At 56.9% G+C, this 26708-nt stretch overlaps 1 protein-coding gene across 1 annotated transcript; it reads right to left on the reverse strand.

Annotated features, from left to right (window-relative positions):
* Positions 1–1765: 1765 nt before the first annotated feature.
* On the reverse strand, positions 1766–25690 carry AHCYL1 (adenosylhomocysteinase like 1). Its single transcript, XM_050327124.1, is given in 17 exon segments — positions 1766–1890; positions 2323–2401; positions 3170–3238; positions 3732–3794; positions 3796–3831; positions 3912–4006; positions 4648–4718; positions 5202–5290; positions 6686–6749; positions 6858–6974; positions 7060–7166; positions 8115–8209; positions 9112–9214; positions 9746–9846; positions 10435–10578; positions 11307–11418; positions 25424–25690. Coding segments are annotated over 17 exon segments (1575 nt in total). The 5' UTR covers positions 25529–25690.
* Between the last annotated feature and the right edge of the window lie 1018 nt (positions 25691–26708).

Consider the following 26708-nt stretch of genomic DNA (forward strand, 5'->3'; position numbering starts at 1 on the left):
GAGAAACCCTCCCGGGCTTGGAAGGAGCTTCTTCCACCCCCGGGAAAAGCTGTGGGAATGGGGGAGGGAAATGTCAGCTGGAGAGGGGGGAAGGGGCTGGAAAACAGCCGGGAAAGAGGCTGGAAAACAGCCACGAGAGAGCTGGGAGAGCCCTGGGTGTGGGGAAGGCTCATCTCTGCATCCAGCTGGGAAAAAAAATTAGGGAATACCCCCAAAAAACCCCTCCCCAGGCCACCTGAAAGCTCCTCCCCCCCTCCACCACCTCGGTGCTTCCCGGTGTGTGGGGGAGAGACAGGAAAGCAGCCACATCCTGGGAAAACATCCCCTTGGAACATCCCCACTCTGGAAAACAGCTCTGGAAGGATGGAGAAGGAAAAGAGGAAGCGAAAAAAAACACCAAACACCACGACTGAACAAAGAAAAAAGAAAGAAAAAAAAAAGGTTTAAAACTCAATTAAGGTGCAGTTTGGCTAAAAAAAAACAAAAACAAAAGGAAAAAAAAGAAAAATTGGGAGAGATGAGGATAATGCTGGGAAAAGCGACCCCCATCCGGATTCAAGATTAGCACCCTGAAAAAACTTCCCCTCCCCTCCCTCCCCTCTTCCCCCCCCCAAAGCCCCAGGTGGCCACCAAAGCCGGGTCTGTGGCCACCAAAGCCGGGCCCAAAGCCTGGGGACCCCCCCAGCCCCTTCCAGGTGCCCTGCAGGCCCCGCTCTGCTCCCGGGAAGCGCCCGGAGCAGGGATCTAGCAGCTAAAACTGGGCTCTTTAAGGCAATTGAAGAAGTTGCAGAAATTCCACACAAAGAAAAAGGAAAAGGAATTAAAAAAGGAGCATCTCCGGATCCGCAGGGGAGACCGAGGAGGGGAAGAAAACCCCGAAGGGAGAGGGGAAAATAAACCCACTTTGCTGCAGGAATGAAGTGCCCTGGGAAGAGCAGGAGAGGGGGGAAAAACCTCTCCCGAATCCAGGGCTGGGGAATCAACAGGCTCCAGCACATGGAAGCAAGAAGCAAATGCCAGGTTTGTGTGGTGAGGTCAGGCTGAGATGTGGGAAAAGGAGGAGGGGGGGGAAGAGAAATCCTGGCCTTGAAATCACCGAGAAATGTAAAAACAGGGGGGAAAAAAAATGGGGTTTGGGGGAAAGGAGGAAAAGGAACAATACAAAAAAAAAAAAAAAAAAAAGGTAAACCAAAATAAAAATGATTTTTAAAAATAATCTCTCGAATGTTGCCTTGTGTGGTCTGGTCCTTCTGGGAATGGTCCATCAGTATCTAGGAGAGAAGGGGCACAGTGAGAGGGCTGGAACACAGATCCCAGGAGCTGAGGCTGTGCCAGGGGATCCCAAATCATGGAATTCCAGATTGGTTTGGGTGGGGAGGGACACCTCCCACCAGCCCAGGCTGCTCCAAGCCCTGTCCAACCCGGCCTTGGACGCTTCCAGGGATTCAAGGGTAGCCACAGCTTCTCTGGGAATTCTCTTCCAGCACCTCCCCACTCTCCCTGGGAAGAATTCCTCCCAATATCCCATCTAACCCCTGGCAGTGGGAAGCCATTCCCTGTGTCCTGTCCCTCCATCCCTTATCCCCAGTCCCTCTCCAGCTCTCCTGGAGCCCCTTCAGGCCCTGCAAGGGGCTCTGAGGTCTCCCTGGATCCTTCCCTTCTCCAGGCTGAGCATTCCCAGCTCTCCCAGCCCTCGGAGCATCTCCCTGTGTTCACTCCAGCAGCTCCAGCGTGGATGTGGAGGTGGCAGCTGCTCCCAGGCCCCTCACCTGTAGTAGTTGGGTTTGAAAGGGCCGTTCTTGTTGAGCCCCAGGTACTTGGCCTGGTCGTCCGTGAGCTCCGTCAGGTGGGCGTCGAACGAGGGCAGGTGCAGGCTGGCCACGTACTCATCTGGGAATGGGGCAGGGAAAACGGGATCAGGGGGGGCCCAAACACCCCCCCCAACCCCATCCCCATCCCCGGGGGGAGCTGAGGGGTGGAGTCACCACCCCATCATCACCCGCACGGAGCCGCCGCCACCCGAAGCCTGGAGAGGAGAGCTGAGCCCAAGCCCCCAAAAGGCACCAGGATGGCATGGAAAACCCTGGAAATACCCCTGGAGGAGGGAGGCACAGGCAGAAGGGACGCCTCCCACGCTGCAGGACCCCAAGGGATATCAATCAAACCGCCCCCAACCCTGTCCTAGGGGGCCTAAACCTTTCCAAGTCGCTGCCTCTGCTCGTTTCCCTCAACCCTCCTCCCTCTGGAAGTGTTTCCCAGAGTTTTTTTCCTGGCATCCCACACTGCTGGCACACAGAATTCCCCAAGGAATTCTCCACTCACCCATCTTCTTGGGCAGCAGGTAAACGTCCTGCTTGTAGCGGCCCTCGGGAGCGTTGTAGAGCTCAATCAGAGCCAGAGCCTGTGGAGAGCACAGGGATAATCTGGGAATGCTCAGGGACAGCCCAGGAACACCCAGGGATGGCCACAGCAGCACAGACAAGGATTTGGGAGCCACAAGGAGGGCACAACCCTTTCCAAGTTCCCAGCTCAGGGCATGTCCAGCCCCTTCTGGGGCTCCAGAATCCCTCTGGGAAGGGGGGCAGGATCAGGGAGGAGGGGATGATTGTGAGTCCCTGCATGTTCCCAACCCCACCAGTCCCCTCTGTGTTCCCAATCCCACCAGTCTCCTCCCTGTTCCCAGTCCCAGCGGTGTCCAAGTTCCCAACCTCTCCAATCTCCTCCATGTTCCCAGCCCCACCAGTCCCCTCCCTGTTCCCAACCCTTCCAGTCCCCTCCAGTCCCACCAGTTCCCTTCCATGTTCCCAGTCCCACCAGCCTTGCTTTGAGGTAAGCCTAAACCTGGTTTAAGGGGCCTAAACCTGTTCTAGGGAGCTTAAACCTCTGCTGAGGAGCTTAAATCTGTGCTTGGGGGCTGAAACCTGTGCTGGGAGGGGCCTAAACTTGTGCTAGAGGGGTCTAAGCCCATCTCCCAGCCCAGCAGGAGCTGTGCCATGAAATCCGGGTCATTTCAAAGCTCTCCCCAAAACTTCCTGCACCCAAAAGGCCGAGTTCACACTCCCATCAACTCCAGCCCAGGGAAGAGGTGGTTCCTGTGGCATTCCAAGGCCCCAGCCCAGGGTGTTCCCAAAGAATCCTCCCACCCTGAGGGCCCCTCCTGGGCACAGACCTGAGTGGTGGCTGTGATGGAGAGGACGAAGGTGGGAACTGTGGAGCAGCTCAGGTTGAGCAGCCGGCCCTGGGGGAGAGCAGGAGTCACCCCAAATCCAAACCCAGCCGACATTCCAGGCGGGATTCACCTCCACCCCCTCCCAAAGGGCCCCCTTTGTGGCCAGAGCACCCCAATTCTGTCCCAGCTCCCACCCCAACCCTGAGCTAAAAGGCTGGGGAGTGCTGTGGTTTTTTCCAAAACCAGTCCCTCCCTCCTGCCAGAGCAGCTCCAGTGGGAAGACGAGCCAGATTCCTGCCTGGGAATCCCTGGCACAGCTGGAGCAGGGGGGTTTGGCTGAGGGATGGCTCCCAGCTCGTTCCAACAGCCCCAGCCGTGGCTGCCCGTGGGATGGGACACGCCCCCGCCTCCGGGAGAGGACGTCCAAAATAATAAAAAAGAACAAATCCAATAATAAACCCTTTCCTGAGCCCTGAAGCTCCTCCCCAGCGCTTTTCCACCTGGCCAAACCCACGATTTCCCGCCGGGAATCGCGGCCCAGCTCCAGGCAACACACACAGACCTCAGCCAGCAGCACCACCCGCTTCCCGTCGGGCCAGATGACGTGATCCACCTGGGAACGCACCTCGCTCCCAGGTCAGCTCCGGGGTCCTCAGGCTGGTCTGCAAGAGGAGGAGGAGGAGCTGGAGCCACGGGAGGAGGAGGAGCAGGGGCGGGAACAGCCCGAGGGGCCGGGACTCACCACGTCGATCTCGGTGTTGGAGTGGCCCATGTTGCAGACGATGCAGCTGTTCTTCATCCGGTCCAGGTGCTCCCGGGTCACCACGTTCTTGTTCCCTGCAGGGACAGCGAAAACGACCCCGCTGGATCCTCCCTCCCTCCCTGAAACTCCATCTGGAGGAGCTCAGTTTGGGGCGGCACCTGATGAACTTCCCACCAGGACGAGGCTCCTGGTTGGGACAGGGAGGAACGCATGGGACGGGTGTTGTCGTGGGATGTGCTGAGCTGGAGGGGACCCACAGGGATCAGCCACCCCTGGCCCTGCCCAGGACACCCCAAAATCCCACCCTGTCCCTGAGGGTGTTACCCAAACCCCCTGGAGCTCTGGCAGCCTTGGGGCCGTGACCATTCCCTGGGGGAAGAGCCATTCCCTGAGATCCAACCTGGCCCTGCCCTGGCACAGCTCCAGCCCTGCCCTGAGCCCTGTCCCTGCTCACACAGAGCAGAGATCCGAGCTGCAGAACCCCAAATCTTTGATCTTTTGTCCCATGAATTAACCAGGAGACCCCCAAATCCCCTCAGGACACTGGGATGTCCCTCCATCCCTGGCACATGGGACCGTGGCCAAATATCAGAGTGGGGAGGAGGAGGAGGAAGAGCTCTTTCCAAAGCCCAGCTATTGCTCCTGGAAAATAAGGAGCACACAGCAGCAAAGTGTCCTTGGGAGTTCCCTTGGGAATGGCCTCCTCCAGCCCTACCTGTGCAGGTGATGACCACATCCACCTGACGGATCACTTCGCTCAGCTTCACCACCCGAAATCCATCCATGCTGGAACCAACAGGGAGAGAGGGATCACAGCCAGCAGGAGAAGCCTCTTCCCTCCCCACCCACCGGGCCAGGAGGGAATCCCACAGCTCAAAACTGCTCCTGCCCAGCCAGGGAATCCTCCACCCCCTCAGGAACAGTGGCTGCACGAGGAAGGGTGTGCAGTGGATGTCCGAGCTGCCCCTCCAAACACCTCACACCCCTCAACAGCTCCTACCAAAACAACCGGCTATGGAAACATCTCCCACTCTTGATTCCAGTGTTTTACCCTCTTATTTCCAAAGGAGCAGCTTCCCCAGGCCAGCCAGGGAACACCTTCTGTGTGGGACCCACCCCAAAATCCACCCCGTCACACTCCAACAAGGTGTTTATTCCCCCAAAAACGATCCCCAGGTCATCCTGGCTCTGTTCCAGCCTCTGGGAAGGGTTTGGAAGAGGCTGGAGAGCAGCTGGAGAGACACTCCCAGGCAGCAGGGAGCCCCTTACCAGGCCTGGAGGGCGCAGATGGGGTCGATCTCGGTGACGTACACGATGGCCCCCAGGGCCTTGAGGGCGGCACAGCAGCCCTTCCCCACCTGCAGAGATCAGTGTGAGGGGGGCACGGCCACAGCCCCTTCCCAACCCATCCCAGGCTGCCAGATCCTCATCCCAACCCTCTGCCCGGTGCCAGGGGCAGCTCAGGATGGACCTGGAGAGTGGCACAGCAGACACAAGCCCAGCTCCAACCCCCCCTGTCAAGGTTTCCAGCTTCCCACTGCCAGAGGGCAGGGTTGGGTGGGATACTGGGAGGGAATTCCTCCTCCTCCTCCTCCCTGTGAGGGGCTGGGGTGGATTTTCTCCATCCCTGGAAGTGTCCAAGGCTGGGCTGGATGGGGCTTGGAGCAACCTGGGCTAGTGGAAGGTGTCCCTGCCCATGGCAGGGGGTAGAAGTGGATGAGCTTTAAGGTCCCTTCCCACCCAAACCCATTTGGGATTCCAGGATTTGGAGCCCCTCTGCTCTGGAGCCAGGCTGGGAGAGTTGGGAATGTTCACCTGGAGAAGGGAAGGCTCCAGGGACACCTTGGGGCCCCTTCCAGGGCCTAAAGGGGCTCCAGGAGAGCTGGAGAGGGATTTGGGACAAGGGATGGAGGGACAGGACACAGAGAATGGCTTCCCACTGCCAGAGGGCAGGGCTAGATGGAATACTGGGAAGAAATCTTTCCCTGTCAGGGCACTGAGGGGCTGGGATGGAATTCCCAGAGAAGCTGTGGCTGCCTCATCCCTCGAAGTGTCCAAGGACAGACTGGACAGGGCTTGGGGCAACCTGGGCTAGTGGGAGATGTCCCTGCCCACGGCAGGAATGAGGTGAGCGTTCAGGTCCCTTCCAACCCAAACCATCCCAGGATTCCATGGCTCCACAACTCCCTTGCTTTGAAGAAGTCCAGTAAAACTCAGGACAGGCCATGGGGACAACCCCTGGAGAGCAGCCCAGAGCCCTAGTGGGGCAGAGCTGGGCTCTGCTGGTGCCTCAATAAATCAGGGAGCAGAATTCCTGCTGGGAAGAGCCTCTGCAGCTCCTGCCAGGCCCTGCACAGCGTGGGAAGACAAACACCCACACAGACACGCACAGATGGAGGGAAGGTGGCAGCTCCCTGCAGTTCCAGGGCAGAATCAGTGACAAGCCTGTGAGATGATCCCCCTCTGCCAGAGCATTATTCCCAGCCTGTCCCTGCTCGGTGACAGCCAGGCTGGAGCTGAACTGGGGCCAGGGAGAGCAGATGGAGCCCCGTGGGGAGCTGTGACTCAGGCCAGTGTTCCCAGCAGTGTCAGCTGTGCAGCCCCAGCTAATCTGCAGCAAACTGGGAAAGCTGAGCCCTGACCTGCAGCGAGATTTCCCTGGTAATCAGTGCCCAGCTTGGATCCACTCCTCCTGGCAAGGACAATGGGGGGATCTTGGCTGGGCTCAGGGGAGCTGAACACACGGAACTCACCTCCCCATAGCCACAAACCACCACCTGCTTCCCTCCAAACATCACATCCGTGGTCCTCTTCAGGCTGGGGGACAGAGAGAGACCCGTGTTGGGATCAGCCCAGCCCCCCAGAACCAGAGCCTGAGCCAAACCCACCCGTGGGGAGGTGCCAGGAGGGACAAGCTGGACTCACCCATCCAGGATGGACTCCCGGCAGCAGTACAGGTTGTCAAACTTCTGCTTGGTGACCGAGTCGTTCACGTTCATGGCCGGGACGCACAGCTTGCCAGCCTTGGAGAGCTGGTACAGCCTGGCAGGGGGCACGGGGGGGTCAGGGCAGGCAGCAGCAATGCCTAAGGGATGGCCCCAAGGATCAGCATTCCCGAATCCCCCACCTGTGCACGCCAGTCACGCTCTCCTCCACGATGCCTCGGATCTTCTTGAACACGCTGGGGTATTTCTTGTAAACCCAGTGGGTCAGGTCCCCACCATCGTCCAGGATCTGGGGAAAACACGGAGCAGTCAGGCCTCCCACTGGGGAAAGCACTGGCTGGGGACAGGACGGGGGGAAAAGAGGTGGAGAACATCTTGAGGCACTGCTGGAGGGCCAGGACTCCTGCCTGCAACTCGGGGTCTCCTCCCAGCACGGAGGGTTCCTTACCCCTGCCAGGAGCTGCTGGATCCTAACGGGATTTCCTGCCTCTCCTACTGCTCTGCAGCCTGGACACGTGAGCACAGGCAGCACTAACTAACCAGGCTGAGCTCAGCACGACACAACATCCACCCTGGAAGCAAACGGGAGAGGAGAGGCTGCGGGAGCTGCCACAGACACGGACACGGCCTGGGGACCACGGCCCACGGCCGAGGGGGACACGGGCACAGCAAGGGACAGATCCCGACTCTGGGAGAGCTCCCACAGGAGGAAAGAGGTCTTGTGTTTCTTGGATCACGGCAGCTCCATTGGGAGCTGTTCCCATGTCACTGGAATGTGCCAGCTGAGGGCATCGTCCCTGCAGCTCCATCAGGAGTTGTTCTCACACTGTTGGGATGTGCCAATGTCTCTCCAGCTCCCTCAGGAGCTGGGAAGTGCCAGCCCAGGACATTGTCCCAGCAGCTCCATCAGGAGCTGTTCCCGTGTTACTGGGATGTGCCAGCCCAGGGCATTGTCCCTGCAGCTCCACCAGGGGCTGTTCCCAGACCAGGACATTGTCCCTGCAGCTCCACCAGGGGCTGTTCCCAGACCAGGACATTGTCCCAGCAGATCCACAGGGGCTGATCCTAGGACATTGTCCCTGCAGCTCCTGAAGCTCCCATGGCCTTTCCCAGCCCATCCCCAGCTGTGTTTCTCCAGGGCCTGCCTGGAAGCCCCCCAGGATGGCAGGACAGCCCCAGGACGGCGGGAATGGTGAGGAGGAGGAGCAGGAGGAGCAGGAGCAGGAGGAGCCCTCACCATGTTGGGCTGCCAGCCGTCCACGTTGACACAGCGGTCGATGCACCACCAGAAATCATCCTCCGACTCCCCCTTCCAGGCGAACACGGCCACCCCTGGAAGAACAGGAGCATCCCTGGCACCTCCTGGGCCTGGCAGAGCCCCGCCCTGCCCCGCCAGCTCCGGGAAAACACGGGCACGGGAGCCAGGGCCGTGCCAGGGTCACGGCACAGCCAAGGACAGCGTTTACACCTGCCCGTCCCTCCCGAAATGACACTCCCTGAAAACAGTAATTCCCTAAAAGATAAATACGAAATGAGAAAAAAACAAACAAACAAACAAACAAACAAAAAAAGATAAAATAAATGAGATAAAAGTAAGTAAATGATAAAATAAATGAGAAGTGAAATGAGGTAAAAAATAAAGGAGAGGAAAGGCGTAAAATGAAAAATGTTATTATAAAATAAATGAATAATTATTAAGGTAAAAATAAATGCAGAAAAAATAAATTATTTTACTATTATTTTTAAATTATTTTTACATTAAAAATTATTTTAAAATTATTTTTATATTAAGAAATTTATTAAAATTAACAAATAAAAATTAAAATAAATCATAAATAATTAAATAAAATAAGGTAAAATAAATAAAATTAATTAAAAATAAATAAAATACTATTAAAATAAATATAAAAGAAATAAAATATTAAAAGAAACTATTAAAATAATAAATAAATTATGAATACAAATTTAAGTGAAATAAATTATAAATAATGATAAGGAAATACTTAAAATAAGATAAAAGTGAATAAAAATTAATTTAAATAAATAAATAAAATACACACGATTCAGCTAAATAATAATAATAAAATATTTCATTAAAACCAAATAATAATAAATAAAATAGGCTAGGCTTAAATGAAACCAAACCAAAATAAATTCCATAAATAAACATAGAATCAAAAACCTTAAGGAGGAAATTCCTGGAAATTCTCCCCCAAAGCACCCCCAGCACTCACCAGCCTCTGCCAGGGCAGCTGCCACCTCGTTCTGCGTGGAGTAAATGTTACAGGCGGCCCAGCGGCACTGGGCACCCAGGGCACAGAGTGTTTCAATCAGCACCTGGAAATGCAGGGATACAGGGATCAGGGTCAGGGATACAGGGATCAGGGTCAGGGATACAGGGATACCCCAGGGATCAGGAGCACCCAGGGCACAGAGTGTCTTGATCAGCACCTGCAGAGGGAACAGGGATATAGGGATACCCCAGGGATACAGGGATCAGGATCAGGGATCAGGATCAGGGATACAGGGATACCCCAGGGATCAGGGATACCCCAGGGATCAGCAATATATCCAGGGATCAGGGATACCCCTGGGATCAGGGATATATCCAGGGATCAGGGATACCCGCTGGGATCAGGGATACCCTGGTATCAGGGATACTCTGGGATCATGGAAGGCCTGGGGCAGCAGTGACAGGCACAGGAACCGATCCCAGCTCAGCTCCTGGGGAAACGCTGCAGCAGGATCTTCTCAAAACGTCGCTGGAGTTCTGAAGGTGCCTCATCCCTTTCCCAGGGCTGGGATTTTGCTCCCCAGGGCTGGGATTTTGTTCCCCAGGGAAAGGCCAGGCTCTCCCCCGGCACTCACCGCAGTCTGGGCCGTGATGTGGGTGCAGCCCACGATTTTGGCTCCAGCCAAAGGCTTCTCCCCCTGGGCTCGTTTCCTGAGTGAAATCAGAGCAGACATGTCTGCAAAAGGAAGAGAGGGTTTAATGCCAGAGCTGCCAGAGCTCCTCTCCCGTTTTTTGGGGCTCTCCCAGGATCCCTCCTCCTGTGCTGGAGCCCAAGAGGAAACTCCCCATGCCTGGCCCGTGCAGAGCAGGCCCAAACCACGGGGCCATTTGTCACTTGGAGAGAGGTGTGGGGCTGGCTGTGCCCTGGGAGGCACCCAGGGACAATCACAGGGACAGTCACAGCTCCAAACGGGCCTGGATTATCTCCCCCTTCCAACAGGAAAGCAGAGCCACCCAATCACCCCCTGGAAATGGGAACTCAGCTTCCCACGAGCCTCATGGGAAGAGCTTGGCACTCCCACTTTCCCAAAACACCCCAAGATCCTCGTCCACCCAAAGCCACCAAACAATCCAGCCCTGGAAAATGGCTGTGGCAGGGCACCAATGTTTGCTGGCACATACAGCTCTTCCCTAACTGATCTGGAGGGGAAAAAACAGGTTCTCCAAGGCTGGAGCAGGAGTGGGAATCCCCAGGGCTCAGCTCCTGGCCTGCAGAGGGCACAGGGCTGCCCCAGATTCCACCACCCCAACGTTCCGGCCGCACCTTGCTCAGCGATCTCGATCTCGCGGCGCCCGAACTCGGCCTGTTTGATGTTCTTCACGCAGAAGTTGCTGCTGCCCTTGGAGTTGGTTTGCTGCTTCTCCCGGGGGGACACCTCGTCATCGGAGCTGTCTGTGTATGAGGCAGCTGCACCAGAGAGGAGACACCCTCAGAGCTCAGCCCAGCCCAGGGACACCTCCCACCAGCCCAGGTTGCTCCAAGCCCTGTCCAGCCCAGCCTTGGGCACTCCCAGGGATGGGGCAGCCACAGCTTCTCTGGGAATTCCATCCCAGCCCCTCAGGGCCCTCACAGGGAAGGATTTCTTCCCAGTATCCCATCTAACCCTGGCAGTGGGAAGCCACTCCCTGTGTCCTGTCCCTCCACTCCTTGCCTTCTCCAGCTCTCCCGGAGCCCCTTTAGGCACTGGAAGGGGCTCCAAGATCTCCCTGGAGTTTTCTCTCCTCCAGGCTCAGCATTCCCAGTTCTCCCAGCCTGTCCACCCCTCCTGCTGTCCCCTTTGGATGCAGGATGGATCCCAGCCTGCCCTCCCTGGCTGCTGAGCAGAGCCCAGTGGGACTGCTTTCCCTCGTGGCTCAAACTACCAATCTCCTAAGGAATGCCAACATCCCAAAGGAATTTTGCACTCCTGTTCTCTACCACAGCAGGGTTATCAGTAATCAACTTGATTATTTACTGATAGTACATTACTCAAGTAATCAACTTGATTCCCTGAGCTGGTTCAGGAACCATCCCCTCTGTGTCCAAGCACAAAGAGTAGCACTGATCCCACCACGGGGTGTGAGCAGCACATTCCCAGCAGCACCAGGGTCGGATTTGGGATGTGGGACACACAGGGACAAGGAGCTGGCACCTACCAGAGCTGTAGCTGTCGGTGGAAGACTGGGAGATGGAGCGGGACAGGGAGCGCCGGCCCGTCTTGGTGGGGAATTTGGTGAACTCCTGCATGTCATCTGCAAACTGGATTTGCTGGGAGCGAAGGGAAGAAGTGCTGGATCAGGGAGGGTGATCCTCAGGGCATGACACCTGCCCTGGCTGCCCATGGGATCCCACCTGGGCTGCCCCGGTCACAAAAATCACCGTCGCCCAACACAACAAGGTGCAGATCCCAAAAATCCAACCCCCTGCCCTGGCCCCTCTGCCATCTGATCCAACCCCAAGGTTAAAGCAGATTTGACACAACACCTGAAGTGTGAAAAGAGCACCCAGGGACATCCCCTTTAACCCATTCCCAGCTCCAGGAGGCTCCTTCAAGGGTCACGTTTGTCCAACCCAAATCCACAACCCCGATTCCGCCGGATTTCTGCCCAAAAAAACCGCAGCATCAAGAAAGCTGGGATGGTCCCAGCAGATCCCTGGTGCTTCCAGGCTCCTCCCTGGGAGCAGAGCAACCCCACAGGTTAAAAACACGGCACATCCTTCCAAAACTGACACTGAAACCTCGGCAGGAGAGAACATTTCAACAAAGGGAAGTTGACATTGCGTTGGCTCCCACCCTCCTCGGCAGGAGATGTTTCCACTGGAAGAGGAGCCCCGCAAAAAAGCCACCCCTCCTTCTTCTCTGGGCCAGAGGCAACTCCAGAATCCAGCACCTTCCAGGGGATCATCACATTTCAGTTAATTAAAAGAGGGGGAAATCACCCAAAACCGCTGCGCTCACCCGGCATGAGGTCCTGCCAGGGAAGGACAAGGGAGATGAATGGGAATTAGGGAAAGCACCAGGGAATCCAGCCTGGAGCCCCCTCCCTGGAATGCTGCAGTGCAGGAGAGTCCCCCTGGTGTGACCTCTCCCCTGGGATTGTGTCTCTCCAGGATTTAATCCTGCCACTTGAACAGGGATGAGACAGCACGGCAGGAGTGGATTGACAACCCCCACCCAGGAGACCTCGAGGAGAGTCCTGGGGAAATCAAGAGGATGGGAAGAGACAGCCCAGAGAGGCCTCCAGGAGGGGCTTCCCATGCCACAGCCATCCCCAAAACCCCCTGAAAGCTTTGATGTGGGAAACAGCCCTGGAAGGGAGAGGAATGCAAGCGTTTAGTTGGGATGATCCATTCCAGAAAGGAGGAATCTGAGCGGGGCAGTTCGGGGTGGGAAATGGAGCCATGGATCCTGCAGAATCCCAGAGGATGGGTCAAAAGCAGCGTGGGATTCCCCTGGGAGGGGACACAGGGGCATGGAATCCACAGGAGGACAGGTGGGATGATGATGTGGGACTCCAGGAATGGCCCAGCACGGATCAGATCCATCACCACACCCAGACCAGCATCCCAGGCATTCCCAGGGGTGCTCCTGCTGAGAGGTTTCCAGCCAGCTCCTCCATCCTGGACATGGATCTGCTTCCCAGACCGGACTTCCCAGCAGATTCCAGTTGGATTCTGACACGAATTGCTTGCACTTGTGTGGGTGGAAGGAATGGGAACGGTAAATGGAGTGTGGAGGTTTCATTTCCCAACTGCTTCGAGGCAGTTTGGTGCAGAGGGAGGATCCAGAAGGAATCACAACCCCCATTCCCACGGGAAAGCACAGAAAGGATCCAGAGGGTCTCCCAACCCCCATTCCCATGGGAGAGCAATGGGAGGATCCAGAAGGAATCACAACCCCCATTCCCACGGGAGAGCAGAGAAAGGATCCAGAGGGCTCCACAACCCCCATTCCCATAGGAAAGCTGGAGGGAGAAGAGGGGCAGAAGCACTTCCAGGCAGGTACCAACAGTGTCTCCAGGTTTCCCAACAAGGAATGGTATTGCTTGGATCAATCCTTCCTGGACACTCCGGGAAAGGTTTGTGCCACCTCTGTGCTGGAATATTCCCAGTGGGCACTTCCAGGGAGGGAAAAATATCAGCAATTCCAGGACGAGATTCCCATCCCTTCCCACCAAGCTCTTCCTGTGGCAGAGGGAATAAAACCCACGCCCACAAAGCACTGGAACAGCCTCAAGGGTCAGCTTGAAGAGGGAACTTCTTCCAGCTCCAGGAAAGGTTTCCAGGGAAAAGGTGAATCCCAGAGGGAAAAATGAGACACAGACACCCCAGGGTGCTCCAGCCCAGGGTGCAGGTCTGTCTGTCTGTCCTGGATGTGGGAATCCTGGGATAGGGCACTTCCCTGCAGGGAAACAGGCTGCCTGGCTGATCCCACGGAGCAAAGTTTGGGATGCGTTGGGAAGGAGAGGATGGGGATGGAGGGCTCTTGTGCTCCCTGATCCCACAGCATCCCACGTGATGGATCTTCCCTCACCCCCTCAGAGCAGCAGGCATGGGTGCTGAGCCAGCTGCGAGGCACAGCCCCACTCTGCAGGAGAAACAGCCCCTGTGGAAAACACGGGAACAGCGGGATCGAATCCACGGGGAAAGGAAAACCACCCTCAGTAATCCTGGTCAGGGCTTTACCAGGTTCAGCCCAACTCCCCAGCTTAGCAAGCTCTGCCCTGGCTAAAATTACCCTCCAGCACCACGGGCAGGTCCCGAGTCCAACCAACCAGGGGCACATCCAAGCCCTGGGAGCCCGGGATGTTCCCGAGCGGAGGGAGGCCGGGAAAGGCTCTGGAGCAGAGTGCGTGACTGGAGCCCTCCCAGTGCTGCAGCTGCATTAACGAGGCAGAGAAAATCTCCTAATCCCTGGGCTGTCACTGGGACTGGGACGAGCAGCATTCCCAGCTGGAGGCAGCTCCACTGGGAATCGCATCCCAAACCTCGTCCCGCTGGGAGCGGCTTCTCCGAGCGGGTGGAGCGCGAGGGGGCTTTTTGAGAGCAAGGAAAATGTTGGGTTTATTTTTTTTTTTTTGTCCAAGAATTCTCGGTCGAGGAGGGAAAATGAGGCAGGACCCACTTCCCTGCACAGGAACGGAGGGCTTCCAGAGGGGCTTCCAGAGGGGCTTCCAGAGTTGCTATCCCAGAAAAGGAGGAGGATGAGGAGAAGGGGCTGGGGGGGAGCCAAAGGGGCTTGGAACAGCAGGGATTTGGGAGGTGTCCTGTAGGAAAACACCGGGATCCACCGTCTCCTGCCAAGTTCTCCCAGGGCACTGCTGCTCCCAGTCACACCTCCAAGCCAGGAGGACGCTCCGATCCCTTGGGAAAGCTGGAGCTGCTGTGCCCATTCCCACACGGATCCGACCCTTCCCAACAACAGCCGCTCGTTTTCAGCTCAATCCACCCCTTCCAGGGCTGGAGCTGAGGGAGCATCTGCTGGTACAGCCCCACATCCCAAAAAGGGCCCAGATGAGGCACCAGGGCCCCCTGGATGCTCCCAACACCAACTCCCTTGCCTGGAGCATCCCAAACCTCAGGGAAGCTGAACAAGGTGCTCCTCCCAGGGTTCTTAAGGATGAATCCTGTGGGAGCAAAGCCCCGGAGCAGCAGCAGAGTGTCCCCAGCACCCACAGCCTCGGCTGGTTAATGATTATGGCACAGGGAGGGCAGAGATTGCGGGTGTGGACGGGCACCCTCGGCCGGGCGTGCCATCCTCCATGGCACCTTCCCAAGCCCCCACACCGAGACCCCAAAAACCCCAGGATCCCAAGGACCTTCCCAGCAAGTCAGCCCAGAGAGCAGCTTTTGGAGCTGTCAGGGTAAGGGAAGTTCCACCCTCTGGCTCCGAACCCCAGAGGGATTTGTAAACACGGCCGGATTTGCAGATGCCGCCGGCGCGTCCCTCTCACGGGGGAACAGCCCCACTTCCACCTGAAAACTCACTTTAACGCTCCTTCCATCCCAGAGCAGCTCCAGAGAGGCTGCTGAGCTCCTCTGCCGTGCTCCACACCCCTGATTCCATCCCCGGGGCACAGCAGGTTGCGGAAGGAGGGTTTGGAAAGCATCCACCAGCTCCCAGCTGACCCAGCTCAGCCAGGCACAGGCTCCACAGAGGAAGGACACGTGCCAGGAGCAGCTCCAGGCTCTATTCCCACCAGCCCCAGGTTTGCCTCAGCAACCCCTGGTTTTAATTGTTACTTTTAACTGGGGACAACGTGAGCATCGGCACATCCAGAGTGGGGGGGAAAGTGCCCTCCCAGCCCCTGCTGTCCTGGATAATAATGGGAAGGGGGGTGCAGGAGCAGCGCCCCCCCCGTCACCCAAGATCAGCAGGACACCCCCAAACCCCTCCAGATTCCGGAGTTTCACATCCAGGGACGTGAGGACATGGCCCAGCCGCCCGGGGACAAACAGCAAAACAGGAGCGGAGCAACCCCCTGGAAAGGCAGGGAGAGACTCCAAACCCCACCCTCCTGGAAGGATCCACAGTCCTGGGAGCTCTCCCGTGGCCCCAGACTATTCAGAGCAGCCAGTTCCCCTTGTTTAATCTGTCCTCCCAAACAAACCCTCCCCTGGCAGAGCTGGGGGTGCCCAGCGCTCCCTGGCGTGACCTGTCTTTTAAGTTCATCATTTCTCTGTCATTCCTGGGAATTCAGCCAGACTAGGAATGTTCCATGGCTCCAATGAGCATCATCCTCATCACCCTCCTCCTCCCCAGCCCCGCAGCACTCAGATCAGGGCTGGGTTTTGCACGGCCAGGGCACCTCCAGGTTTCGGGTTCCAAGGATTTCTTATCTGCAGAGGGACCTTTTCCTCCTGGGAATGCTGTGGTTTTCCCAAGAAGGAGCTGGGTCTCTAAAGGACAAGTTTGTTTTAATCCACTTATTTGCAGAATGAAGGTACCCCAGGGACTCTTCAGTCCCATCAGCAGAGGGGAGAAAAAAAACCCCAGAAAATCAGTAATTTCCTCCTTTCCAGGTCAAACAGAGGAGAGGAACAGGTTCCCTTGTGCCACCTCCCCAAGGGAGGGCACAGACCCTTCCAGGATGTTCCCACAGTCCCCCACAGTTCCCAACCAGAGGAAAAGAGGACGTTCCTGACCCGTTTCCCCCTTGGATGAGGGGCTGAGGCCAGCCCAGCTCCCTGTGCGTGTTCCCCGTGCTGGCCCCGGGGTTGGCACCAGTCCTGCCGGGGCCGTGCCAGGGCGCTGGGTTTGTTTGGAGCTGCCCTGTCCCCTCAGGCCCCCTCTGTCCCGTTTCCAGGCTGCAAGAGCCAGCTCCTGTTCCCACAGGATGGGGCTGGGAACAGGGGACACACGGAGGGACACGGCTCCTGCTCCACAACCCTTCTGGATTTTTGGGGTGGGAACAGCGAGGCAGGCAGGGGGGTTTTTAGGGTTCCTCTCCTGAGGGCTTCCCCAGCCTGGAGGGGCATTCCTGGATCCCAGCAGCCCTTAAGGATGGAAGGGAAGATAAAACCCAGGTACTCAGAGTGGAGGGATGGGGGAGCAGGATCAGTAAGGCTCCCACCTCATCCTCAGCCCCAAAGCACTGCCAAGGGGAGGGGTCCGAGGGGGATTCGGCTGCCGGACTCAAACCATCCCCTTTTCCCACTTCCAAGCGAGCCAGGACACACCTGGATGTAAAAAGGGCTGCAGGAATTCCCAGGGGGCTGCAGGAATTCCCAGGGGGCTGCAGGAATTCCCAGGGGGCTGCGGCCCAGCCATGGAAGAAGCGCCACATTCCCAGTTCACCCCAGCAGCAAAGGAATCCCAGGCAGAGCCCAGGGCAAGGCAGGGGGGTCTCATGGGCAGCGCCCACATCTCCAGCCCCAGCATTCCACAGGGATGCAGGAGGAGCAGGATGGGTGCTCAGCAGGCATCTCCTGGCCCTCCACAGCCTGGGCAGGGCTGGAAGTGGCACAGCCCTCAGAGCAGGAGCTGCTTCTGCTCCAGGCACAGCAGAACTTTCTCCTGGTGGTTCCCGAGAGGAAACCTCGAGCGTTGTGTTCGGAGAATACAGGGAAGGGAAGCACGGCCAGGGTGGGATTCAGCGCTCCTGGATCTGCAACCCCTCCCTCCAGAGGGTTCTCCCAGGGCAGGTCGCTCTCCCTGCCTGCCTGGCACGCTCCCTGAGCGGGAATCGCTGCCAAAGCTCCACCTGGAAACCTTTCCAGCGCTCCCCACAAGGACACAGAGGTTCCTGGCAAAGCAAACTGGCCAAGCCCTGATCCCAACCAACCTCCCTCCTCCCAGGGCCAGGGAAGGGCTGGTTGAGGGGAAAAAAAAACAACAAACCAAGTTTCTGTGAGTCCAAGAGGAGAATTAAGGACTTCCACACAAATCCCAAAGAAGAAACCCCCCAGAAAGAAATGGATCCACTCCACTTCCAGGCTGGGAATCACACCAGTCATGGTGGGAATCACTGTAAATGCCAGGGAAAATGAACAGAAGGAGGGATTCGAGGAAAGAGGTGAGATCTTGGGTGTTAAACAGTAACTGGGAATAACTCCAGGAATAACTCCTGCCCTGTGAACACCTGGAGGTCAAAGGTGGGATCCAGCAGGAGCAGAGGGAAAGATCCCCACCAGCAGATAAGGGATCCAGTCCTTGGACTGCAGGAATGGAGGCAAAGGCTTGGGCCTGGCTTTAATGGAGAGGGATAAAGCCTGGAATACAGGGAGAGCTCCTGAAGTATCCAGGGAGATCACCCAAACAGCAGCTGGTTTCACAACATCCCAGATTTCTCCCCTCTGGATTCATCCCCGGGGCCCAGTGAGGATTTGGGATAACTGGTGTTAACTGGAGTTACCACACTGGGAGGGCTGCATGGACAGGACACAAGGAATGGCTTCCCACTGCCAGAGGGCAGGGTGGGATGGGATATTGGGAAGAAATTCCTCCCTTTGAGGGTGGGGAGGCCCTGGAATGGATTTCCCAGGAGATGCCCCATCCCTGGAAGTACCCAAGGTCAGGCTGGACAGGGCTTGGAGCAACCTGGGCTAGTGGAAGGTGTCCCTGCCCATGGTAGGGGTGGAACTGGATGGGATTTAAGGTCCCTTTCCACCCAAAATATTCCATTATTCCATGACTGGGGGTCAAATCCCTTCCAGCAGCCTGTGGGGCAATCCAAGGACTGGCAGCTGCGGAGCTGGAATCCCAGGGAAATGTGTTTGTGTGTCAGAGCTGAGAGGGGAAATCAGCTCTAATTAGCATCGAGTTTTAAACTAATTAGAAAAACTCCTCTCCCAGCACAGCTGTGGAAGACCAGAGGAACACTGGGAAGTGCTGCCAGGAGGTCCTGCAGCAGCTCCACGTGGGCTGAAGGGAGGCTGGGCCAGGGCAAACCCCAAACTGCAGACCCCAAACCCCTCCTCCATAATCCCTAAAGCAGCCCCTGTGCTTTGGGGGAGGAACTGCCCTCCCCCCGAGCTGCCTTTCAAATCCCAGCATTCCAAGACCTCTTTTGGTCTTTCCAGGGACCAAAAGAGCAAATCCCACCTGGGAGAGGGTCCAGTTACTCTCAGCTTCCCTCAGCAGATGCTCCATTAAAGGGGGAAACTCCCAGCAGGATCGGCATGGAAATAGGAACAGCCTGTTTTGGAAAAGTGGGAATCCATCCTGCTCCTGCCCTGACCCCCAAGGCCCCTCACAGGGGTGTTCCCACCAGAGCTGCCCACTCCTCTTTATCAACATGCTATTTTCAGCCCTGGAAATGACTTGGATTGTGATGTATTTGGTTGGAGGCAAAGCAGGAGAAACCTCAGGCTGTTCCCTCCCTCAGGAGTCCGAGGAATCACCACCAGGATGGACAAACATCACCCTCCTGGCCCCTGGCAGCAAAGCCAACCCTTCCTGCTCCACAGGGTTGATTCCACGGAGCCCCTTCCATTTAAATGAGGTGAGAGGGACACAAAATCCTCTCCTTTGGGGATGGTGAGCTTGGAGAATGCTTGGAGAAGGGGCTGGTTAATGCAGGAGGAGCTGTGCTGCCTGTCAGAGCTGATGGCTCCAAGGTCAACAAGGACCAGCCAGATGTTCCCGCTCCAAAACATGCCCAGGTTGGACGCAAAACTCTCCCCACAGAGCAGGAATGTGTGAAATCCAGGACTCCCCGCTGGGAGGGGAAAGGAGGAGGGACAGAAAACAGCAGCCACACAGGTTGAACCTCAGCCCCGGGGCCAGCTGGAAGGAGGAAAGCAAAACACGAATTTCGGGAAGGCAGAGCCCCAGGACCCTCCTTTTCCGGGCTGGGAGGAGCCATTCCTGCCACCCACACCTTGGAGATAAACCAGGTTCCCATCCCAGAGCCCCCACCCAAATGCCAGTTCCCAAATGCCGGTTCCCAAATCCAGGCTCCCAAATCCAGGCTCCCAAATCCAGGCTCCCAAATCCAGGCTCCCAGAGCCCCCACCCAAATGCCAGTTCCCAAATGCCAATTCCCAAATGCCAGTTCCCAAATGCCAGTTCCCAAAATGCCAGTTCCCAAATGCCAGTTCCCAAATGCCAGTTCCCAAATGCAGGCCCTCAGAGCCCCCACCCAAAAGCCAATTCCCAAATACCAGTTCCCAAATGCCACTTCCCAAATGCCAGTTCCCAAATCCAGGCTCTCAGAGCCCCCACCCAAATGCCAGTTCCCAAATCCAGGCTCCCAAATGCCAGTTCCCAAATCCAGGCTCCCAGAGCCCCCATCCAAATGCCAGTTCCCAAATGCCAGTTCCCAAATGCCACTTCCCAAATGCCACTTCCCAAATGCCACTTCCCAAATGCCACTTCCCAAATGCCACTTCCCAAATGCCACTTCCCAAATCCAGGCTCCCAGAGCCCCCACCCAAATGCCAATTCCCAAATGCCAGTTCCCAAATGCAGGCTCCTAAATCCAGGCTCCCAAATGCCAGTTCCCAAATGCAGGCTCCCAGAGCCCCCACCCCAGTGCCAGCCCCTGAATCCCGGCAGGAATGGGTGCTGCCAGCCCTCCCTGGGGCGTGGGGGCTGCCAAGGGGAAGCTGCTCCCACCTCCGAGGGCTCAGCCCGGGACAACGGAGGCTGCCGGAGGAGCTGGAACATCCTGTCCTCGGCCACCTCCGTCCCTTGGCTGTCACCAACCTGGAGCAAACAGGCTCTGCAGCAGCAATGAGCTCGTTGCCAAGGCCACCGTATTGATCCCCCAGTGTAATGAGCAGTCACAGCCCAGGCAGCCCAACTGCACAGGGGCGGCTTCCTGAAGGCAGGAACAGCTTCCTCAGCTTTCCCAGGGGCACAGAGCCCAAAAAAACACCCCAAATTCTGCCCTTGGAGGCCCTGGCACAGGTTGCCCAGAGAAGCTGTGGTTGCCCCATCCCTGGGAGTGTCCAAGGACAGGTTGGACAGGGCTTGGAGCAGCCTGGGATAGTGGAAGGTGCCCCTGCCCGTGGCAGGGGGTGGGACTGGATGGGCTTTCAGGTCCATTCCAACCCAAAGCATTCCCAAACCACAGCAGCTTTTTCCTTGGAAGAGAGCTCCAGAGCCAAGCCATTCCCAAGGTTTACCATGCCAGGGAAGCCTATGGAGCTGATGTGGGCAGAGGGGGACAATGCAGAGCAGATTCCAGCGCTGCCAAGGGGGGCCAAGCCCTGGAATTGTCAAGTGCCCTGAGAAGAAGCTCCCCAGAGCCTGCTGAGAGGTCACCACGATGCTGCTCCCTGGTGGGACTCCCTGACCCTCCTCCCAGCCCTTCCTTTTGATCCACCGAGGGAGAAGTTTTGGCACAGGTTCCTCCACACGATCCCCCGAGGCCACCAGCAGGTCCTGGGACGTTCACCTGGGATGTCACCACCACGTGCTGAGTGAAGGTGAGCCAGAGGCTCCAGATAAGCAGCTCTGACCAAAGGGCTCAGCAGGAAACACGAGGAGCCCTTTGCAAAGGTGACCAAACCACAGACAATATCCCTGAAATCCCGGCCCTTCCCTGCTCCAGCAGCTGGGATGAGGCACCCACCGACCCCTCAGAGGAGCAACACGGACACAATCCTCACCTGCAAAGGAGCAACTCCAACCTGAACCCTGAGAACCTGTTTTCCAGAGCAAAAAAAACCCAAAATAACCCAGTTTCAACCTCTTAGAAGGAGCGCAGCCACTCCCTCCAAAACCTGCACGGGCTGGAAACTGCTCAGGTCCCCACGGAATTGCTGTGGGGGGCTGGTCCCCAGCACAGACAGAACTCCCCCAAAATGCCAGGCCCAGGAAAACACCAGCAGCACGATTCCCATGCCCAGACCTGGCTGCTCCCACGGGAAGGGGGGGGATCTCCACACACCCACCCAATCGAAAGGTGACGAAAGGCTGGGGAGAACAAACACCTCCAACTGCTGTCCCACCTCCAAAGGGCAGATGTGGAGTGGGAACCTGGCCTCTCTCAGGGATGCAGCGAGCCCTGGAATGTTTTGAAGGCGGTTTGTGCCCATCAAAACCCCAAAAATCTCCTTGTGTCCTGCTCTCCAGCTCAACAATCAGTGAAGCACCTTCTGGCCTTGCAGCAGTGCTGGTCACTGGGACAAACCTGCCCTCTGCACAGCCAGGAGAGACCCCCCCCAAAACACCAGAGCGATAGGAAGGACCCAGAAACAACTTGGGAGAGGAAAACAGAGCATTCCTGTCGTGTGCCACAGCACAGAGGGGGGGCCTGGCTGCTGCCAACCCCAGGAAATCCCCTGCACCCCAAACACCTCCCTGCCCTGCTCTGGGTCAGGCTGCCACCAGCTCAGCCTGGCACCTTCTAACACAGCAACACCTTCATTCTTTAGGGTTTTCCTGCACCCCAAGGAAGGCCAGGCACATCCCAGGTTATCCATAGGAAGGAGGATGAGCTGTCCAGCCCATCCCAACCCCAGCACCTCATCCTGAGAAGGAAAAACCGCAGGGATGGAGCAAAGGAGCCAAGGAAGCGAGGATTTTTGGGCAGGGATCAAGGAGAGCCGGGTGTGTGGAGCCTGTGGAACAGCCAGGACAGGAGGTGGTGGCCACGACCCCAGGCAGGCTCATAAAGGCCCCGAGGATTTATGGACACCCAGACTAAGGAATGGAATAAAAGGAAGAGGAAAAACGGGCGGCTCTGGGAGCTCTGTCAGGACTAACAAGGACAGTCCCGTCCCCCTGGCAGGCCCAGGGGGAAGGTGGTTTTATTATCCCCCGGCCTGGCTGAGCTGCAGGACCTGAGCAAAACGGGGCAGAAAAAAGGTCTTTGGAAGGGGCTGGGATGCGGCAAAGTCAGCGGCTCCGGGATGGAGGCTCCAGAGGGGACACCCAGCCCTGCCCAGGGGCTCCATCCCCCCCTGCTCCCTCCCAGGCAGGCAGTGCCCGGCTGGCACCGCAGAGCTGCAGCGCGGAGCATCAGCATTCCCTGCCACGGCTCCGCGGGGGATCCCTCCGGAGCGGGAGCGGCGCCGGCATCCGCAGGGACCCCGCGCCCCCCACACCCCCCCCGGGGCACAGGGACCACCCCAGAGCCCCTTCCACAGCCCTGCAGGGTTCCCCAGGGTGGGGGAGCCCGGGGGGGAGGACACAGCACGGGGAGGTGACGGGGACAGCCCCGAGTGCCCCCTGCCCTGCATCCTTCCCACAGCTCGTCCTTCCCGCCCCAGGGCACCCACGGCTCGGCCTGCCCAGGGATTTAGGGCTCCACTGGCACGGCTCGGGAGAGCAAGTGCTGCCAAGGGCACCTGCAGTCTCCAGGGAGGCAGGGGAGCAGATGCCCAGCCCCAGCAGGGACGGCACAGGGGGATGGGGAGGGGCAGGGCCTGCCCTTGAGCTCCCCCAGCCCCATCCAGCCCCCCCCCAGCATTCCCAGCCTTCCCCAGCGGGACAAGGGGGGAAGCTCAGCATGGCCCACCCCTGCCTGCAGACCACCAAAGGACAACCCCGCTCCCAGCAAGCTGTGACAGCCCAATCCTGAAGAACTATAGGGGAAAGGGGAGCTCTGGCAGAGCCAGGCAATGCCAAATTTTGGGAGGAACTCACCCCCACCCCTCCATTCACCTTTCACCGGCTCCTGCTTCAACCTGGGGATGATCATATTTCATCTCTTACCTCCTGCTGCTTCACTTTTTCACCTCAAACAAGTTCCTGACAAGGGAGACGTCAGCAATCCCTGGGGCTGGATCCCAGCTCCGGGTACCCCAACAAGGAGCTCCTCCACAGCTTCCAGCTGCATCCAAGGCGCTCCCCCAGCTCCCAGTGCCCAAACTGGCACTTTCCCTGAGCTCCAGCACAAGTTAAGGCTCCTCTGAAAAGCCATTCACAGGGGGGAGAGGGAGCCTGCCCCGAGCTTGGCCACATTCCCACCCTGCCCGCAGAGCGCGTTGGCCACGCTCAGGGAGCCCCAAACAGCCGGGAGGGAGCTGCTCCAGCTGCTCCCCATGCTGGGAATCATCTCCCCCCACCATCTCCACCAGCCTCTGACACCAAAGTCACTTCTGGTGGAAGCAGAAAGGAGCTTTAATGGTTTAATTGCGCTTGCTGTTCCAGGAGCGGAGCTGGGGGCACTCAGCTTATCTCAGGAGGGCAAAATTCTCCTGTCCTGCCCCGGCCTTTCATCCTCCTGCCAACGCCTCTGCCCTTCCCCAGCTCTTCGCAGGAATTAGCCAGGCAAGGAAAACAGTGGCCCCGAGCGATTTGTGGCCAAGCACAGCCCTCTCTGCCTGCTGATGTTATCAGCTCAAATGTCGGGTGTCGCTCTGGGCACCTCCAACATCCTCACCCGGCCAGGAAAAGGGAAAAGCTGCCGAGCCCAGTGGGGCTCCTCTCCCTGAACAACCAGCTGCGAATCTGGGGGGGGACAAAACACCCCCCACCTCTCAGCCACCACAGCTTCTGCCTCTGAGGGGGCTGCATCGGTTCCTTTTCACCTGCTTTGGCCCCCTGGGTGCTCTGGGGTTTGCTGTCCCCCCACTCTGACAAAGAGGACGGTTATGAAAAGGTACAGACAACCCCTGAGCTCGGAAGACACAAGATCCCAGCTCCACATTCCTCTGCTCCTTCCTCCAGGCTACGTCCACGTCCCGGATAAACAGGAGCCTCCAACTCCCTGGGTGAGGAGGTGCTTCCAACCCAGCCGACCTTCCCCGAGGGGCAGAGCTCCCTGAGCCCACCTGGAGCAGATTCCCACAGAGGGGGAGGATGTTCCCATTCCCTGCCATTCCCCCACCACTCGCAGGCTGTTGCAGCCCCGAGGGGAACGCGATGCTCAGCACGGCGGATCCCAACATGGATCCCAGCACGGATCTGCCTCCTGGAACGCCGGGAATTCAGCCCCGAGCCCGGAGCACAGGGCTGGGAGCTCTCCCCCTTGCTGAGAGGGGTTACCCGGGTCAGTGGGGGGTCCTGCCCACCCTCAGTGCCACCCGTGCATCCCTCGGGAGCAGCGCCGGGACTGGGGAGGTTTGGGGAGGAAGGGGCTGAAGAGCCCAGAGCTCCTTCCAGGCCTTCAAGGATGGAAGGGTTCAGGGGTGACTCGGGAGAGCTCAGCACCAGCAGCCCCTTCCCAAGCCCAAACCTGCTCCCACCTACACCCTCAACACACCCCCCCGTCCCAAAATAAGTCCAAGCCCCCCAGTTCCCGGTGCTGCCCTTCCCAGTGACCCACAGCCAGATCCCAGGGCTCGTCCCATTGAATGGCTGCCCTGCTCTGTCCCTGTCACCCCACAGTCCCACACAGGGACCCCCGACCCTTACAGGGGTCACCCTGTCCCCACACACCCCTGTGGCACAGCCGAGCCCCGCTCTGTGCCCCCCAGAGCCCCCCCAAACCAGCCCTCCCCTCACCCCCAGTACAGACCCCTCTGTCCCCAGTACCCAAACCCCTCTCCTCCCACCCCAAACTGGGCCAGCAGCCCCGCTGGGCATCTCTGCCCCTTCCCAGCTCGTACCTGCTGCCCCCAGACCACCTTGATGGTACCAGTGCCCATCCCCTCCACTGAAGGGGCACAGCCCACCCTTCCCAGTTACCCCAAACTGGACCAGTTATGGCTTTCCAAGCACACCCCCCTATCACCGGGGGCTGCTCCCCCACCCCTGGGGCTTCTCCCCCATCACCGGGGCTGCTCCCCCACCCCCGGGGGCTTTTCCCTCATCACCGGGGCTGCTCCCCCATCACCGGGGCTCTCCCCCATCACCGGGGGTCTGCCCTCCCAAAAGGGGGCTGTTCCCACCCCCCACCCGGGGCCTGCCCCTGTCCGTGCCCGCCGCCCCCGCTACCTTCTTGGGCGCCTTGGTGACGGTGGCCATGAAGGAATACTTCTCGGCGTCCTCCACCTCCTTGGCCTGCTTCTCCTCGCCGCCGGCGGGCTCCGGCACCGACATGGTGGCGCGGCGGGGCCGTGGGAGCGCGGGGGCGGGCTGCGGGCGGCGTGTGCCGGCGGGTCCCTCACGGTCCCTCAGACCCCTCAGGGCTCCCAGGTCCCCTCAGAGCCCTCCGGTCCCTCCGCTCCGGGGGCTGCGGCGGGACTGCGGCCGCCGCGCCGGGGGCGGGGCCGCCTGACGTCACCGCGCGCTGACGTCACCGCGCACCCGCCGGGCAGGTGAGGCCGCGCCGCGCCGGCGGGAGGAGCGGGCGGGGGACGTGGCGCCCCCTGGCGGAGCGGGGAGGGGAGGGAGAGGAGGGGACGGGGGCGTGGTCACAGTTGGGGGCGTGGTCAGATGTGGGGCGTGGTCAGAGGTGGGGGCGTGGTCATAGAAATATTCACCGGTCAGAATCGGAATTAAATAGAATTATTATATTAATTAAATTTATATATAAAAATTATATAATTAAGCGTCATATATGAATTTTATTTTATTTTATTTTATTTTATTTATATATTTATAATATATTTCTATGTTTCTAAATAATATATTTATATTTAATATTTATAGTTATATATAATATAATATAATATAATATAATAATATAATATAATACAATATAATATAATATAATATAATATAATATAATATAATATAATATATTCATAATGCATTATATATTACATATATGATGTATGTCATATATAATATATAATCTATAATCATGTATTAAATATTGTATATATCATATATAATGACATATAATATATATTACAATATATAATATATATTACGTATTAGTATATATATACTTTATATTGTATATAATAGAAATACTATAATTATATGCTATATATACAATGTATAATATAGTTATGTATACTATAATTATATGCATAAATACATATCTAATAGTTATTAAACTATGTGAATTAAATAAAATTATAATAGAAATTTAAAAGAAATTATATCAACATCGTTTATTAATATATATTACTATATAAATTAAATAATTGGGGTTTTTATAAACTATTACAGGAATTAAATTAAATATAAATATATAAATTAAATGTGTATGTGGATTTATAAAATAATTTAATTAATTTTAATAATCAACGATCAGTTGTATATAATTGAATAAATTATATAATAATAATTGTATGTATAATAATATATAGCAATTGTGTAAATTAAAATA

Source organism: Myiozetetes cayanensis, unplaced genomic scaffold (genome assembly GCF_022539395.1).
Source record: "Myiozetetes cayanensis isolate MyiCay16 unplaced genomic scaffold, myiCay2020 scf32, whole genome shotgun sequence".
In the NCBI taxonomy this organism is placed as follows: Eukaryota; Metazoa; Chordata; class Aves; order Passeriformes; family Tyrannidae; genus Myiozetetes; species Myiozetetes cayanensis.